The sequence below is a fragment of the Andrographis paniculata genome, unplaced genomic scaffold (assembly GCF_009805555.1).
Source record: "Andrographis paniculata isolate CXL003 unplaced genomic scaffold, ASM980555v1 Contig18END, whole genome shotgun sequence".
Classification (NCBI taxonomy): domain Eukaryota; kingdom Viridiplantae; phylum Streptophyta; class Magnoliopsida; order Lamiales; family Acanthaceae; genus Andrographis; species Andrographis paniculata.
Genome location: NW_026137468.1, coordinates 943281 through 958889, shown reverse-complemented (window position 1 = coordinate 958889; position 15609 = coordinate 943281). Strand labels below are relative to the sequence as shown.

The following is a 15609-nucleotide window of genomic DNA, read 5'->3' as shown; positions in this document are numbered from 1 at the left end:
GGTTATCCAACCCGTATGGAACAGCATTTTTATTCTCTTTGGTAGACCGAACTCGTTTCCGTTTTTCTGATTCGGGCCCGTATTTTGCGACACGGTCACCCCCTTCCCTGCCCAGAACGACATCGTTTTCTTCCCTGATCTGCCCTCCCTCCCTCTCCTCCCCGATCGCCGCCCCTTTCGCGCTCCTCATTTCCTCTGTAAGCATCTCTCCTCAATCTTGCATGCGCTCTCTAGGTTTCGTTTATTTCTTCATTTCATCGATCATCGTGTTTTGGGAATGGATTTATTATTATTATTTTTTGGTTCTAGGGTTTCGCTTGTTGAAGAGTTTCAATCGTTTGTTGCTTGTATTTATTTTTTATTTTTTTTATTTTTTATGCTGCTCGATTTATAATGATTTCCGAAATGAATGAAATGTGAATTTGTTTATGTTGCGTTGAATGATTCGTCTGTATTTTTGGATGCGTGCGCTCTGCACTCAAGTATTCTGCTTTCGTTCTCAGTTGCTTGATTATTTTTCTGGTTTTTGGATTGAGATTTCCTTGGGAACTGTGGTTGCTTATCGGTTTATGGATATACTTCTTTGATTTGGTAGTTCTTGATTGCTTCTTGGGACTTTTTGTGACTATGCTGAAGTAGCTAAGTTATTATCCTTAGGGAGGCTGCATTTATCGTTTGGTACATTTTTGTAAGGGTAAATCAAATATGGAGAGTGCTTTGTGTATTTATGTGCTTTCCAGTTGTTGTGGCTCTTCCTTAAGTTCATTAGATATTCATTATTTTTGAATGCGGATGATGCTTTCTACAGAGGATTCTGCAACTAATTAAATAAAAGGTTTTTGCATATAGGATTTAGAATGTCTATAGGATTTTATAGATTGCGGCTTATTATTCTTCACATAGGGGGGAGAGATTTTTGTCTGAATAGTGGTGTTGCTTTAATGTGTCATCTCTAAGAATGTGTCCTTCAGTGCTTTATTTACCTGTATGCATTCAGATTTCAGAGCACATAAATATGTTTGCGTTGGTTGTTTGTTGCAAGCAGTGGTGTCCAGTGGTCCGTTATATTGACAATATTTGATATCTATGGATTTTGAGTATATGCATCAGGTTAATGATATGGTTGTATGAGCTCTAGTAATTTGAAAATATTGGGAAAGATTGCAGCCCTTTGATACAAATCTAGAGGTTGTAGACTTGTAGTGTCAAGAAGAATTAGGCTGGCGTATGATCTGACTTGTAACATATTAGGTTGCGAGGTGTTTTGTTAGCACTCATTTCCACAATATTGTTCTTTGATGTTATTGAAATGTTATTTGAATTGAATAGATATGCTTCAGGTTATTCTGCTGTCTACATTTCTTCTATTTATATTATGTGTTATGCATTGAGGAGTGAAGAAGTGTATGCGCATCGGGTTGTTGGTTGATAATTGTTAACGCTAGGTCTCCAATACAGTGTAGGCTGAAATAATTTGCCTTGCCCCTTTAGAATCAAAGCATAATATTTAATCTTCCTGATGCTCATGCATTTGTGTAAATTTACAAAGTGAATTTTAATCCACCAAACTCAACACTCTCCAGTTTCCACATTTAAAACTATCTCAAGGATCATACCACCTTGAAACCCCCTAGTTCTTCATGTTGTTGCAAATGCCCCTTCAAGGCACTCAAACTGCCCCGGAGGGCATTCAAGCACTGTAATGCAACACTGTACTGTCCTTAAACAATGCTCACTTGCTTGACAATCTCTACAATTCTCCTTATGAAGGATCTTGCTAATTCCAACTCCTTCATTTCATAATTGCTGCTATACTTGCAAAAAAATGAGTGACATGTATCTTGAGACAATCTACAGATAAAAGCAAGTAGATGTAGGAGTCTCCCCATTATCTAAAATTCAAATCTGAGTAGCTGTGCCCAATCATGAACTATTCAAAATGTGTATATTTCTGAGTTTCTTTCAAGCTATACAAGGAACTTTCATGCAAATTTCTTCTTAATTAGATGAACCTTTAGAGATTATGTAATTCTTATTTTCACTAGTATGGTTCCATGAGTTCCATTATTCCATTGATGGACTGTAGTTGCTTGAGTTTGTGGACATGTTTCCAAGCTCCCCTATCTCTGGTTAAGCTGATTGTTGTTAATTGTTGTCTGTGGATTTCATTTTCCCCGGATTATCAAAACATGTGCCATTACTAAATATTGTTTTCCACAAGTTAACATGGAAGATGGAAAGTAATGGGTAGTAATTGTTCTTTGGACACCTGAGGTTGTGGCTGTAGTAGCTAGGGCTATAATTTTGTGAAATATATGGTTGGAAGATCGTAAGTGAGTATTATTGTGCCTGGTTAATGGTTTCCCCTTTATGCAGTTTGTTGCTTTCCTGGCACTATCTGAACCAGCTCCTGCGTATTCTGTTGAGCTCATCTTTCCGAGATGAATATGCAGCAACTTGTGCAGCCTAGATCTTCTTCTAATGGTTATGGCCGTCGCAAAGTTGAAAAAGATGCTGTGGTTAGATCTGACAGTAAGTTTCAGGCAGATAAAACAAATTCCAAGAGAGCTGTATTTGGTATGGACCTATGATTCTGTACTGCTTATGAATCCAATGTTCTCCTCTGTTCTAACTGATGATACTTTAGGTAAAGGAGGGGCATTTGAGGCGCCTCGTGATCGACTAATATATTTAACCACATGTCTCATTGGGCATCAAGTGGATGTCCAGGTGTTGGATGGATCAATATATACTGGAATTTTTCATTCAGCAAATGCTGACGATTTTGGTACGTTTAAAACCTTCTGTGGGGGCATCATCTGAATCATGAGTATGGAGTTTGAATGCAATTTTTAACTGATAATGGTCTTTATTGGTGTAGAAATTGTTCTGAAAATGGCTCATTTAAATAAAGATGGTTCTGGAGGACAGAATAGTATATGGGATTCTCCTAGCAAGCCTTCTGCTCATACTTTTATCATACAAGCTAAGGATCTTGTGCAAGTGATCGCAAAGGTTCAAATGATCTCCTTCCATTAAATTAGCAACTTTGTTTTAATCAGCTGTGTTGGGTTTTTAAATCAACAAATTGAAAACTCTGCTATGTGTTATATTTTTGTTGCAATTCATTTGTTGATTGATTGTAAGAAGCACTTTTTATGTATTGATTAATTGATTAGTATGTCATTGGAGGGTTTTTCCTAAGAGAGTAACTGTCTTTTTGTTGAATTGGGTATAGGGAGTGCCTATAACAAGGGATGTTCTAACAAATGAGCTTCAACATGAAAAGCAGCTGGAACTTATGACAGATTCTTCTATATCCCAGTCCCGCTATGTGGAGGTGGGCAGAGAGCTGGAGCGTTGGGTCCCTGATGAAAATGATCCTAGCTTCCCTGAGCTGGAGAATATCTTTGATGGGCCCTGGAATAGGTTTGGGAGTTGCATCTCCTCTCTAATTTTTTATGACATGCATAATTGTACTGTTGGAATATCACTCTAAAGTCTAAAATAACTGAAAAAGCTTTCAATACAGATTTAGTGTATTGCATTCAATTGCTGTTTCTGAGAAAACCACACCATTCCCTTTGGTATTATGGATAAATTATTGTTACTTAATTCAATTGTTGAATAATATTTACTAGACATGGACAAGTTCCTTGAAGTGATATCCATCTTCTTGTTTCCATTTGACTAATGCTGCGTTTGTACTTTTGGATAGACAATGGGATCAGTTTGAAGCAAATGCAACTCTATTTGGAGTGACCAGCACCTTCGATGAGGAACTTTACACCACAAAACTTGAGAGAGGTCCACAAACGAGAGAACTGGAAAGGGAAGCTGCCCGGATTGCTAGAGAGATTGAGGGTGAGGATACCCTTGATCTTCATCTAGCAGAGGTTAGATGGATTTGAGTTTGTTCATTTTATTTTAATTATTTATTTATTTTTCTCTAAGTCTCACTTTTGTATTTATATTATTATTATTATTGTAGGAGAGAGGAATTCAGCTTGTTGGAAATCTTGAACTTGATGAAGAAACACTGTATTCATCAGTCTACCGTGGAGCTGATGACAGTGGATATGATGAGGTCGAGGATATATTATTGGATTCACGAAATGATGAAACATTTGGAGATGTCTCTGATTCTATAGTTGCTAAACCTTTGATGGATGCGAATACTGGTAGTGCTGGTGATGGTATAAAATCGTCATCAAGATCTTCATCAAGGGTAATTCTTCTTCTGTAAAAAATAGCTATTCTTTGATAATGCCTCAAGTTGTCAATAACTATTGTTTGCCATCTCTAGTTCTTTTGACTGTTAAAACTTTTTTTACTAGGGCTAATTTCTCCTCATTAGAAGTCACTTATGCTTGAATTTTATAGGAGGGGACAGTTCACATGGCATAGTTAATTAGGAAAACGATTTTTAAAACTAACAGATTTACACCCCTATCTAGGCTTGTGGAATTGTAGATTGATTTAGTTCGAAACAAATGGCCAATATCCAATGCTTGAGATACTTAGGGGCATTTCTTTGACCCTTTCTTGAAGATGAAATTTTCAAATGTTTTTCTTCCATTTGTTTATCATCACCCACTTCCCTTCTTTTCTATTGGTTTGAACTTTGAAATAGAGACACTAATAGATTACTTTGGAATCTGTTCAGGTGTCTTAAATCCACAATGAAAACTTTCTTAGTTATGTCATTTAAATTATTGTAAAAATAAGGGAATAGATATTAGTAAAAAGATCCAATTCTATTTATATTATTTGTTCTTTTTGAGTTTTGTTGTATAACTCTCAGAGACGTTGTTTGCAGCTTGTAACCAAATTATGAGAGAGAATATGATCTCCTTGCTGTTTCTTGTTGTTCTTTGATGGGAAGGTTTTAGTCCTAGAATTATACTTTTTTGATGAGTTACTTGTGTATATAGACGTGCATGTAAAAGGGAGGCAGATCGAAGTTGCATGTAGGTATTTAATTTGATTGTATGATATATTAGTTGGTTTTTTAGATGTAATGTTTGAAATGTAAAACAGATTATTAATGTTGTGTTTTTGATGAAAATAAGTGTTTGATGTGAACTTTTTATGGAAAAAAAAATATATTTACAGTGGATTACATATAACAAGATCAACACCCAAACAAGCACACTATGTTTCTCATTAACACTCGCTTTATCTATTTCTAGGGTGAAGTTCAATCTTCTCTGACTGCTGTGAGCAGGGATGTTACCATTGGTTCTGAGGATCATGCACGGCAGCTGTTAACTGAGCATTTCCCTAAACCGCCCTCTGTGATTGGGGCAAGCAGGTATTATTATTGTTGTCTACTTTTGTCAAGACAGGGCTTAATCAACAAGTTGACAAATATGCTTGTTATGACAATGTGGAGGCAATGGTGCTTGCATTTATGTCCATCATTATCTGAGATATTCCACTGAGTGGTTCTCGGAATATTTTCATTCAGGGTTCAGGAAAACCAATTTGCAGGACATGCCAAAATTAGTCGCCCTAAAGAGGATAATAAACAGCAACCGGTTAGTGCTTGGTTACTGCTGCCCTTGAGTTTGGTTGTGATTCGCTATTAATATGGTCGTTTCTTATCCATTTCTTTTCTTGTACAGGTACTTGATCAGAATCGATCATCTAAAGCAGAAGGTGAGTTGAGTGGGGTGTAAGTCTTCTGGGTGTTGTTTAGACTTGAATCCTTACTGATATTAATTGCCTGTTTTACCAAAATGATTTTTTTGGATGTTGTGCTAGTGTTCTTTTCTACTTCTAAAGTTAGGCTGTTCGATGAGTATGGGTTCAATTTCCATGGTTCTTAAGTAGTTTTATAAGATAGTCCAGTTTGGTTGGAGGGATTTGAGTTAGAGGTATTTCATATGATTCTACCAATTCATTAGTTCCATTTGTCAATGTGATGAATCTCAAATCTTAAAAGTTAGCTGTGGATTTCAAATCCATTCCATTGAATGTTTGAACTAATTCTTTAATACAGTGTCATTTCAAGTGACTACCAAATTCATTAGTTTTATTTGGCATGTGGTAAATTTCAAGTCTTCAAAGTTAGCCGTTGATTTCAAATCCATTCCATTCTTTAATACAGTGTCATTTTAAATACATCCTACAACCAAACTATTGATTTTAATTATGACACATGTCATATTCAAAGTAATTAAAATCCAACCTTAAATTCCAATCCATCCAACCAAAAGGGCCCTTAGGGTATTCTTGCTGTATATGAGAGTATTGAAAGGACTGCGGAAAGGAAAAGGTACGACCGTATGAGATTGGAAATTCAAATCGTTCATATGCTATAAATTAAGAAGACATTTTATTCACTTTACATTGATCACTATGTTATATAATAGAACATCTGATGGTTTTTTTATGATAAATCTGAGAATAAAAAATATCTAAAATATTATTATTATTATTGTCACATAATTCAGTACCATACATATCCATAGGTTCATGTGAGGGTGGGGAGGGATTGATCAGTGTGGTTTGATGACCATTTACGAAAAGTGATATGCTAACTTCCGGTCTTGCTATTCACGTTCCTATAAATATGTTATTCCGAGCAATTCTAATTAGGCTTTGCTCACATTCCAAATTAAATAAATAAATCTTGTCTAGAGCTACTATTTCTTATTGTGTGGCAGCACAATTTTAGCTCGATTATGTGTAAGCATTAGAATGAAACTAATTTCTTGACCTGTTAAACTATTGCTTTTGCTCAGCTGGGCTATGTAGAGGAGTATTTCAGTAAGTTGGAGTCAAATCCAAGTGAATGAATTTATTAAAGTTTCTGCCGTTTGTTCAATATGATGCCTTTTTTGTCGCCGCTTTTGTGAAAACTGTTTTTTCCCCCTCTGTTCTTCATTGTGTAGGTTGGATTTACTTTGAACTTGTTAATTATGAAAATCAAAACAAAATTTCTGGTAACATCTCTATGTCTCCATCTGCTGCAGCATTCGAACCGTTATCACTTGCAACCACAAAAAACCAGGAAACAGTGAGCACCACTAATGAGCCAGCAGAGGCGGCAGCACCCCCCAAAACTCAAGGAGCGCCAAGTTCTGTTGCTCGTCCCAGTAGTTCTGCTTCATCTACTTCTGACCGTGGAGGTGCTGCTTCAACTTCTGCTGGCCGCGGATTGTCGTCAAATTCATCTGTCGGCTCCCTGTCGTCAGAAAAGTCAACACTGAATCCCCATGCTAAGGTTACGATAATCAAAAGTGAAATCTTTTGCCATGGCTTTTGTAACCCCTTATCCTCCCGTAACTTTGAACCATCTAGTTTCTTTTACCTGTTGTACTGTACAGCATCTCCATTACATGCCGAGCTAATCCTTTTCTTTCTCCACTTGATATGATTGTTCTGCAGGAGTTCAAATTAAACCCGAATGCAAAGAGTTTTGTCCCGTCCCAGACCACTCTGAGGCCGTCCTCCCCCGTTCCTGAAAGCTCCTACTACTACCCAACCAATGTTACATCTCCATCGCAGATGCACGGCCTGCCCATTGGTATTGGGGTGAGTTGAAATCCTCGACCCCGTGCTTTCTTGAAATTATTGTTCTACGCATTTATGCTGAACGAATTTTTGAATTTTGATGATCAAATTCTGGATCTGCAGATGGGACCTTCTTTTGCTGGTCAGCCGCCGATGATGTTCAATCCACAGGGTGGACAAATGCCGCAGCCGTATTATCATCCAAATACAACTCAGGTTTGTCTCTTGGTATAAAATTAAATAATATTCGGCTAATGAGTGTAGTAGCGTGGAAGCCTAACGGGATTTTCATGCAGTACGGACAGCAGATGGTGTACGGGCAGCCTCGACCTGTCCTATACATGCCATACCCAACTGTAAGTTCTGCCTCTTCACAGTTTACTTATGTTTTGGATTTTAAATTTTTTTTTTCGAATGAAAAGTAGATATTAGATGCAAGTGATAGTTTGAATATGAAGAAATATGACAAGAGTTTTAATGAATATAGTATTATATTGATTGATTGAATATATTAGTGTCGATTAATAATAGTGTGAAATTGGGGATGAAAACATAAGTGAATAAATCTAGAGTCTTTTTTTTTTTTTTTTTTTTTTTTTTTTCTTGATATCTATCTATATCTTTAACATCATGGTGCGACACAATGGTGGTGCAGGAAATGCCATACAACGGCAGGGAATTCTAACTGTGTGATCCGGAAGGGTAAAGTTTTAGGCGTGATAACGGTTGCTTTTGTTTGTGGGGAATAAAAGATTCTGACAACATCAAATTTCAGCTGGGCAACGATTTTTTAGGGCGAAAACACCCACAGAATTATCGCGCGCAGGCATCTCCGGCGGCTGTTCTCTCTTTCTTATTGGAAGGTTGGTTCTCTTTTTAGGTTTATATCTTGGTCGGAGTGCAAATGTGTCGTATCGTATCGTGAAATGTATGTGTTGGTGTCGTGTACTATGTATCCTCGTTTGATGTCCTCTTTGGAGTTATTGACTAATGTGTTACTTGGTCTTTTTTTTCCTTTTTTTTGTTTTTTTTTTTTTTTTCTTCCTAATTGTTTTTGGTCGTTCTGTGTTCTGTCCATTGTTGGTTCGACTCTTTGTGATGTGGAGCATGTGTTGTGATACAATACTGATTTGAATGTTAGTTTGTAAATACATCTGTGCTCAACCCACCCCACCCCACCCCACCCCATCCACTTATATTGGTATAGTAAGAACTATATGAATTTGATGTTATATTTTATAAAAGAAAGTAGATATTTGATGTGAATTGTTTTTTAAAAAAATTGAAGTCGTGAAAGTAGAATGTCAATTGAATTCTGGAAATAGCTGTTGTCCATGAGCTTGATTTACTAAAAATAATTATGGATATATATTCCCCATAAATATCGAATGTTAGATATTGTTGTGTTTTGATGTGATATTTTTACTGATATTTGTGTTTTGTAATACAAGATATGTGCAATGTTGGGTACTCTCGTACATTAAAAATATATTTAATTACGTTTATCCTTCTTATGTTTAATATAATTAATTAAGCGTATCCTTCATTTAACATTCAACAAATCTTGTTTCACATTTAGATGAGTATTAGTAAGTTCTTGTTCGAGCTATTTGTCCTTCTAGTGAAAGCTTAAGAATGTGAATTTTTCTTGAATCTTTTTTTTTTTTTTTTTTTTTTTTTGTATTATGTAAAAATCCGCAATTGTTATCCGAAAGTGTATCACACTAGGCAAACTATGTGTGACAGGTGGATCTGAAGGTATCGGAGTTTGAACTTGTGACCAAGTTCACTCTCCACACCACTTGGGGGACAAATTTTTCTTGAGTCTTTTAGAGATGTTTTATGGATTATTCGTCCTAGTTAGCTAACTAACCATCTCCGAATTTCTCATGTCGGATCGCTTTTCAATTTTTGGTATAACCTTCAGAAGACCGATGGTTTTCGCAACTACGTTTTTCAAAACAGACCCTCCAATCTTGCAAATTTTATCAATTCATATACACATCTTTGCATCTTCATGTAAATAGGAATCGGGAAATTTTTCATTACCTGTGTGATATGTAACACTTCATCTGCACACACCTGTGGTCGAACCAGCAGAGCTCTGGCGTCGGACTCTAGAAAATGATGACTGCAACGACAATCAACACCACCGCCGAACAAACCAAAGCCTGAAATGAAAAATAAAATGAGGTTACAAGAGGGACAAGGGAACTTCGACTCTTATGTCAACTACTGAGCAACTTTGCTGTTTAAATTTTACTAATTCGGACAAACAAGGCGATATGAGGATTAAATTTCATACTTTGTAGCATTCCTTGAGCTTAAATTAATATGATCGAAGTTACTGAATCGACGAATGTCTCTGCATTTTTTAAGGCAGCAGAAATTGAAGGACTTACGGCTATGGCATTGGCAGCAAGCCCTGCTCGTTCTCTGGGGTCTTTGCGATAGTAATTTCCGAAGTAAAAAATGGTGGCGAAGTACCACATCAAAGGAAACAGAAACCCGAGTAGGAAACTGTAAGAAAAAAGATACGCAGTGTTATAATTACAAAAGTGCTGCAGAACATATCAAAATTCAAACTTACCAGAACCATCCTAATCCACAGCCAAAACAAGGAAGAGGCCTGTCGAAAATTCCGGGCCGGCCATCCTCCAAACCTCCCAAAAACACATATTCGTCGTTCTCATTCTCATCATCATTATCTTCACTAAAATTTCCTGAAAATTGAAGATGAATTCAGTCAATGTTTGAACAAGCTATCGGTATATTATAAACAGAGCAACCGTAACCAAATGAAGAATGATTAACAATCACAGTATTATGTTTTGGTCAGTGTATGCAAAAATGAATGTCGGAAGCCCAAATTAACGATATATAACCATCATGATCTTAAAATTGTCGTATCCTCAATAGTTCAAAGGGGAATTGTTATGAAACACGACGTACTCTGAGCCATTCTTCCTGGTAAGATGAATCTGTATGTATGGGAGAAACCTCAAACTTCCTCCTATTGTCCTGTATATATATATGAAATCAACAAGCTTAGGAATATAGTTATAATTCAAAACATATTGGTTTTCGATTAAAACATCACATCCAATCCACTATCGAATTTCGATTCAAAACATCACATTCAACATTTATTTTCCATTTAAAACCTCATGTTCAAACCCTACTTTCTAGTTTCTACTAAAACAAATTCGAAGTAAAACATTACAAAACATCTAAAAACACTAGAAAACATGAACAAGCACACCTAGTTTACCCGGATTTGATTTAAGCATCTAATATGTATAATATGAAATTAAATTCAAGCAACTTCTACTTACACTGTTGCACAAATGCAGTTTAAGAACAAACCCCTAATTTACATAAAGAAAACCTAATCTACATAATTCAAACACGATCCTTAGTCAAGAAACAGCTCAAATTCTGACAGCAAACAAGTATCCTCTCTGCTTAAATATCAGACTCAACAATTTTTATTTTTATTTGTATGTTGAATCGAATATCAATAAATCACAAAACCTCAATAAATAACCTCACGATCAGGAGAAAAACTTCAATTCGATCAAAACGTTCAGGAATAATAGCACAATTCAGGATTTATACCTAAACGCAAAATCAACAAGCGTGATTATTCAACATACAGAGATCGTAAATGCCTCCACAGCATCAACGCATGTGCGAAATTCCAGTCGAGCATAATCCAAGAGAAGGAACGAAACAGAACTCAATAATTTATCATTTTGTAAAAGAACAAAAACACTGATTGACTGGTATTCCAACTTCATACCTTATAAATATCCCAGCGGCAAATTATGAGTCAAAATATCTTCAACTTCCTTCTTTGCTACGAAAGAATTCAAAAGGAAAAAAAACAAATAATGCTTTCAATTACCATCGGATCAATGATGAAGCAGTTCATCGACGCAGAAAGTCTTAGGAAATTCTTACGCGGAAGTCTGAAGTCAGCGCGATCACTTTTAGGCTTTTGCCATTGTTACTAGTCCCGTCCAGGAGAGTTTTATATACGTTTATCTTTTCAAACAAATGCCACTTCAAGAAAGGATTATTTTCAAATCAACCCCATGAAATATATATATATACTAATATAACTATATAAAATTTTGATGTTTGAAATTACCATTATATCCTTTATTTTTATTGATTGTCTTTTACCATAACAACCGCCGTCGAAGTTTGATATTTGTGTTTAAAATAATAATTTAAATATAATATTCTATAAAAAAAATAAAAAAAAACTACTATTCTCATCTAATTATGTACACGATATGTACTCCTTTATCGGGTACGAATTTTAAATAAAATAGATAAAGATAAAAATTTTATTTTTTAGGATAAAAAATAATAAAAAATGTGGTATTCTTTTATAAAAAAAAATTAAACAAAAAAAAAAAACCAACAAATTCTGTCATTAAAAAAACCTATTGATTTTCAGTCCTAAAAATAAACTCTGTATTATATATACACTAATACATACACACGAGTACGTATATATACATTGTGTCTGTGAGGATAGGATGTGTTAATGGAACAGAGGATCCGATATATAAAAACATACATGCTTTCGCTCGTCGAAATAATATTGACGACGTTACACAAACTATGAACACTAACAACTAAATTTACAAGGAGATTTATTCTTAAATTTTCGGTGAATTTTCAAATCAACTACGATGACAGAAATGTTATCTTTGCTCCCCTTTCGAAGGGCAAGACTACAAAGATACTCGGCGGCGGCTTGCGCTGCCGGGTCGGCGCCTTGGCCTCGATTAGGTAAAGGCTTCCCGTCGTTCCGTTTGTGCCATGCAAGTATTCGCCTTCTTGCCGCTTGGCACACTTCCTCGTTGCTCATGACATCCCACAATCCGTCGCTGCCCAAGACGAGGCACTCGTCTTCTTTGCCACGTGGCACGAGCATTACCTCCGGCTCGGCTATGATGGATGGCTTCATGTACCGATCGCCTACATGGTAGGCGTAGGCGCACAAATACGAGGTTGTGTCATGCGATGAATAAAACGTATGATAAATGAAATAACACAAATGGACATAGATTAGATGTTGATTCCGTCAAGTCAGCATAATGCTGATTTTATGGGATTAGTATACGCTATATGAATGATCAACATATATTTATAATACAATCATGTATTAGATTATAACTCAGCATATGCTATCTTATAATATAAAATATGCTGAGATATGTATAAATATATGATGGTCACTTCACCCCTATAGCATATGCTGATCCGATGGCCAGATCAGCACAAGATTTACAGCCAACACTAATCAGCTTTAAATTAGACTACTTGTGTGAACTCAAGTTCTATAGCCTGACTTGACAACAATCACGACTTTTTTATTATTATTTTTGCACTCTGCATACTATAGACTATAAATGATAGCGGTTAATATGTTTGACGAGGGGTAATCAACATTGTTTTGAGTAGTTCTAATGAGTATACGATGATAGTAATATATACAATACACGTTAAAATTATATGTTAATATTGATAGAACTTTGCATGATAATAGTTTATATAATACATAATGATCGAACATAGATTAATTGTTGATCCGGTAAGTCAGTGTTGTGATGATTTGACCAGATTAACATATGTTATAAAGATCACTAATATATATTTATACATATTTGAACATATTTATATTATAATATAAGATATTTATTATAAACATATGCAGGTTATTCATATGACATATACTAACCCGATCAAATCAGCCTATACAACTCATACGGTTTATAGTTGCAATCATGTGCTGGTAATAACATTACCATTTGCTATTACTGAGGATTAACCTAGTCGGAACCTTAATCTCTCCCTCAATATAAACTTTTTAATCGGTACAAAACATCATATTAAATATATTTTCATTTAAAATATCATATCAAATGCGGACAAATAGAATAGGCCTACCGATAGACCTCGACATTGCGAGAACGCCAAAGACACGGTGCCCGTTCCACGGAATGACCTTGCCTCCGCACGCCTCGATCCTAGCATATTCATCTTCGCGATTTGGCTAACGTACAACATACAAACAAAGCAAAATCATGCAAAAACAATGAAACAACAACGAGGTTCAGGGTTTAGGGTTCAGCTTACTTTATGATCAACCGACAACGGGATCGCTTCTTTCCCTCGATAAAGAACAGCCCTCGAATCCCCGCAATTGGCCACAATAATGTGCGACGACGAAACAACCGCGACCACAGCCGTCGACCCGACTGTCTCAGCGGCGATCGGGTGGAAACTACTTAAATCCGGGCTGACCTTTCCCCCGATCTCGTCGTCGACTCTCGAGAAACAGCTCGTGAAGACCTTCTCCCACTGCACCTGCCTTGCGCCGACATTTGTCGCCGCCTTATCATCTCTACAATTGTTCAACTCCTCGATCAAAACCTTGTGGATCCGGTCGCGGCAGAAGCTCGCAACCTCGGATCCGCCATGGCCGTCGAACACCCCGAAGAAATGAGATGACAAATTGTTTAAATCCGGGCTTATTCCATCAACGGAGGAATCGCCGCCGGCAAACATCTTGACAGGGATTTTCATGAAATTAGGCTCCGCCGTGACTGTGTCTTCCATTTCCGGCCTGTGTCCGCAGAGGGAAACCGAACCCCATAGCGGCACACAGTCTACTTCGAATACGCTCTTAGCGCCGCCGCCGGTGGTCGGAATCTTCTCCTTTGACGGTTCTGCTACCGTTCGACTTGGAGTTTCTTCGTTCCTTTCGACGGATACTGTCAAAACACAACTGGCATTACCATCCAGCATCAGAGATGAGTCTAACAGCAAAGATGTCGATGTTTCCGACACGAATTCGAATGTTCTGGTTTTCGAAATTCCGGAAAGTTCATACACTGGATTGCTTAAAATAAGTGTAACTGAATCCATCTACAGATGATAAGGTAACAAAACTATTCGAAACTCAGCCAGTTAATCTGCAGCTGAGTTCTGCTCAAATGAAGATTGCTCAGAAACAGGGTAAGTAAATGCATCCATTAGATTCGAAATGCTGGATGGATGCTACCACAATTGGAAATTCTAAGATTTCGAACGAAGAGTTTCAAACAGAGATTCGAAGATTTCGAATGTGAGATTTGCAGAATCGATTGATTCTTCAAACCTCATCCATGGCAACAATCCTTTATATACTATGGAGAATGGAGGAAAACGACAAAATCAAAGGCTTATCCATAGCGTAGAAAGATCTGAGGAAAGGAAACCAAACCATGGCAATATTCACATGGAAACCCTAAGTTTTTGCCACATGGAGTGTGGATTTCGTGGATCTAAGGCAATCGGAATCAGAAAGTTAGGGTTTCTTCTTCGTCAATAAAATCGACGAATTTGCGCCAACAAATTCCGGCAAAATGTATCACGATTTCAATCTTCAGCAGAACAGCTTCCCAACAAAATTTGATGCAATGAATCGAATTACAGAGACGGAGGATTTTGAAGTGATGTACCTTATAGAACGCATCGTCTGGTGGCTTTTTACCCATGGCTTCGCGGCGGTGCAAATCTTCCCCGGACACGTGTAGATTCAATCACGCAACCGCAATCAATGCTTCTGCACCGAAAAGGAAAAAGGAATCATCAAAGGTAAAAGATAGAATCGAGTTGGAACTTTGAATGGCTTATTTGTAAGTACGGTCATGCATTTTCCGTGATGCCGACATCGGCAACACCACGCGTCCGATCTCGACAGGGAAGGCTCCATTGATCACTTTAATAAATCGCTTCTGAATTTTCAAATTTCTGTCCATGGCGGAATATGACGTCATTTATATTTGAAAAAATATCTTATACTTTACGGCGGTGGATCCTTTTAGTTAGTTAAATTATACTTTGTCACTCTTAACAAACTATGCATTTAGTTCAGTCTTTTTTTTTTTATTTTTTTTTATTTTTATTTTATATCTATTAGTATGTTATAATACAAATATAATAATATTTGTAAAGTAAATTATACAAATATAATGATATTTTCAATTTTGTAAAAAAATAAATAGATAAATAAATATAAAAAAT

General features: G+C 36.5%; 3 protein-coding genes across 11 annotated transcripts; 1 reads left to right on the top strand and 2 right to left on the bottom strand.

The window, feature by feature from the left end:
- The first annotated feature begins 52 nt into the window (after window positions 1-52).
- On the top strand, window positions 53-8672 carry LOC127239906 (polyadenylate-binding protein-interacting protein 4-like). Of its 2 annotated transcripts, XM_051258292.1 has the most exons (16): window positions 53-197; window positions 2377-2577; window positions 2648-2788; window positions 2882-3015; window positions 3239-3429; window positions 3719-3896; window positions 3992-4228; window positions 5193-5314; window positions 5471-5540; window positions 5628-5661; window positions 6981-7231; window positions 7396-7542; window positions 7645-7737; window positions 7818-7877; window positions 8177-8223; window positions 8297-8672. In XM_051258292.1, the coding sequence occupies exons 2-15, from the start codon at window positions 2442-2444 to the stop codon at window positions 8204-8206; spliced, it is 1824 nt and encodes a 607-aa protein (XP_051114249.1). In that variant the 5' UTR covers window positions 53-197; window positions 2377-2441; the 3' UTR covers window positions 8207-8223; window positions 8297-8672. The 2 variants fall into 2 exon arrangements, with proteins under 2 accessions (XP_051114249.1, XP_051114241.1); XM_051258284.1 differs by having other exon boundaries at window positions 8177-8672.
- A 491-nt stretch (window positions 8673-9163) lies between these two features.
- LOC127239919 (60S ribosomal protein L18a-like protein) lies at window positions 9164-11595 on the bottom strand. 6 transcript variants are annotated; one of them, XM_051258319.1, is made up of 7 exons: window positions 11485-11595; window positions 11324-11380; window positions 11140-11192; window positions 10474-10542; window positions 10112-10244; window positions 9924-10041; window positions 9164-9692 (listed from the first exon to the last, which is right to left on the bottom strand). In XM_051258319.1, exons 4-7 carry the CDS (start codon window positions 10481-10483, stop codon window positions 9639-9641), a joined length of 315 nt encoding a protein of 104 aa, XP_051114276.1. In that variant the 5' UTR covers window positions 10484-10542; window positions 11140-11192; window positions 11324-11380; window positions 11485-11595; the 3' UTR covers window positions 9164-9638. The 6 variants fall into 6 exon arrangements, with proteins under 6 accessions (XP_051114276.1, XP_051114290.1, XP_051114262.1 ...); XM_051258333.1 differs by having other exon boundaries at window positions 11178-11192; XM_051258305.1 differs by lacking the exon at window positions 11140-11192.
- A 397-nt stretch (window positions 11596-11992) lies between these two features.
- LOC127240411 (protein phosphatase 2C 16-like) lies at window positions 11993-15306 on the bottom strand. 3 transcript variants are annotated; one of them, XM_051259099.1, is made up of 5 exons: window positions 15230-15306; window positions 15045-15148; window positions 13678-14329; window positions 13489-13594; window positions 11993-12516 (listed from the first exon to the last, which is right to left on the bottom strand). In XM_051259099.1, the coding sequence occupies exons 2-5, from the start codon at window positions 15056-15058 to the stop codon at window positions 12164-12166; spliced, it is 1125 nt and encodes a 374-aa protein (XP_051115056.1). In that variant the 5' UTR covers window positions 15059-15148; window positions 15230-15306; the 3' UTR covers window positions 11993-12163. The 3 variants fall into 3 exon arrangements, with proteins under 3 accessions (XP_051115056.1, XP_051115065.1, XP_051115048.1); XM_051259108.1 differs by having other exon boundaries at window positions 13678-14315; window positions 15045-15288; XM_051259091.1 differs by lacking the exons at window positions 15045-15148; window positions 15230-15306 and having other exon boundaries at window positions 13678-15030.
- Between the last annotated feature and the right edge of the window lie 303 nt (window positions 15307-15609).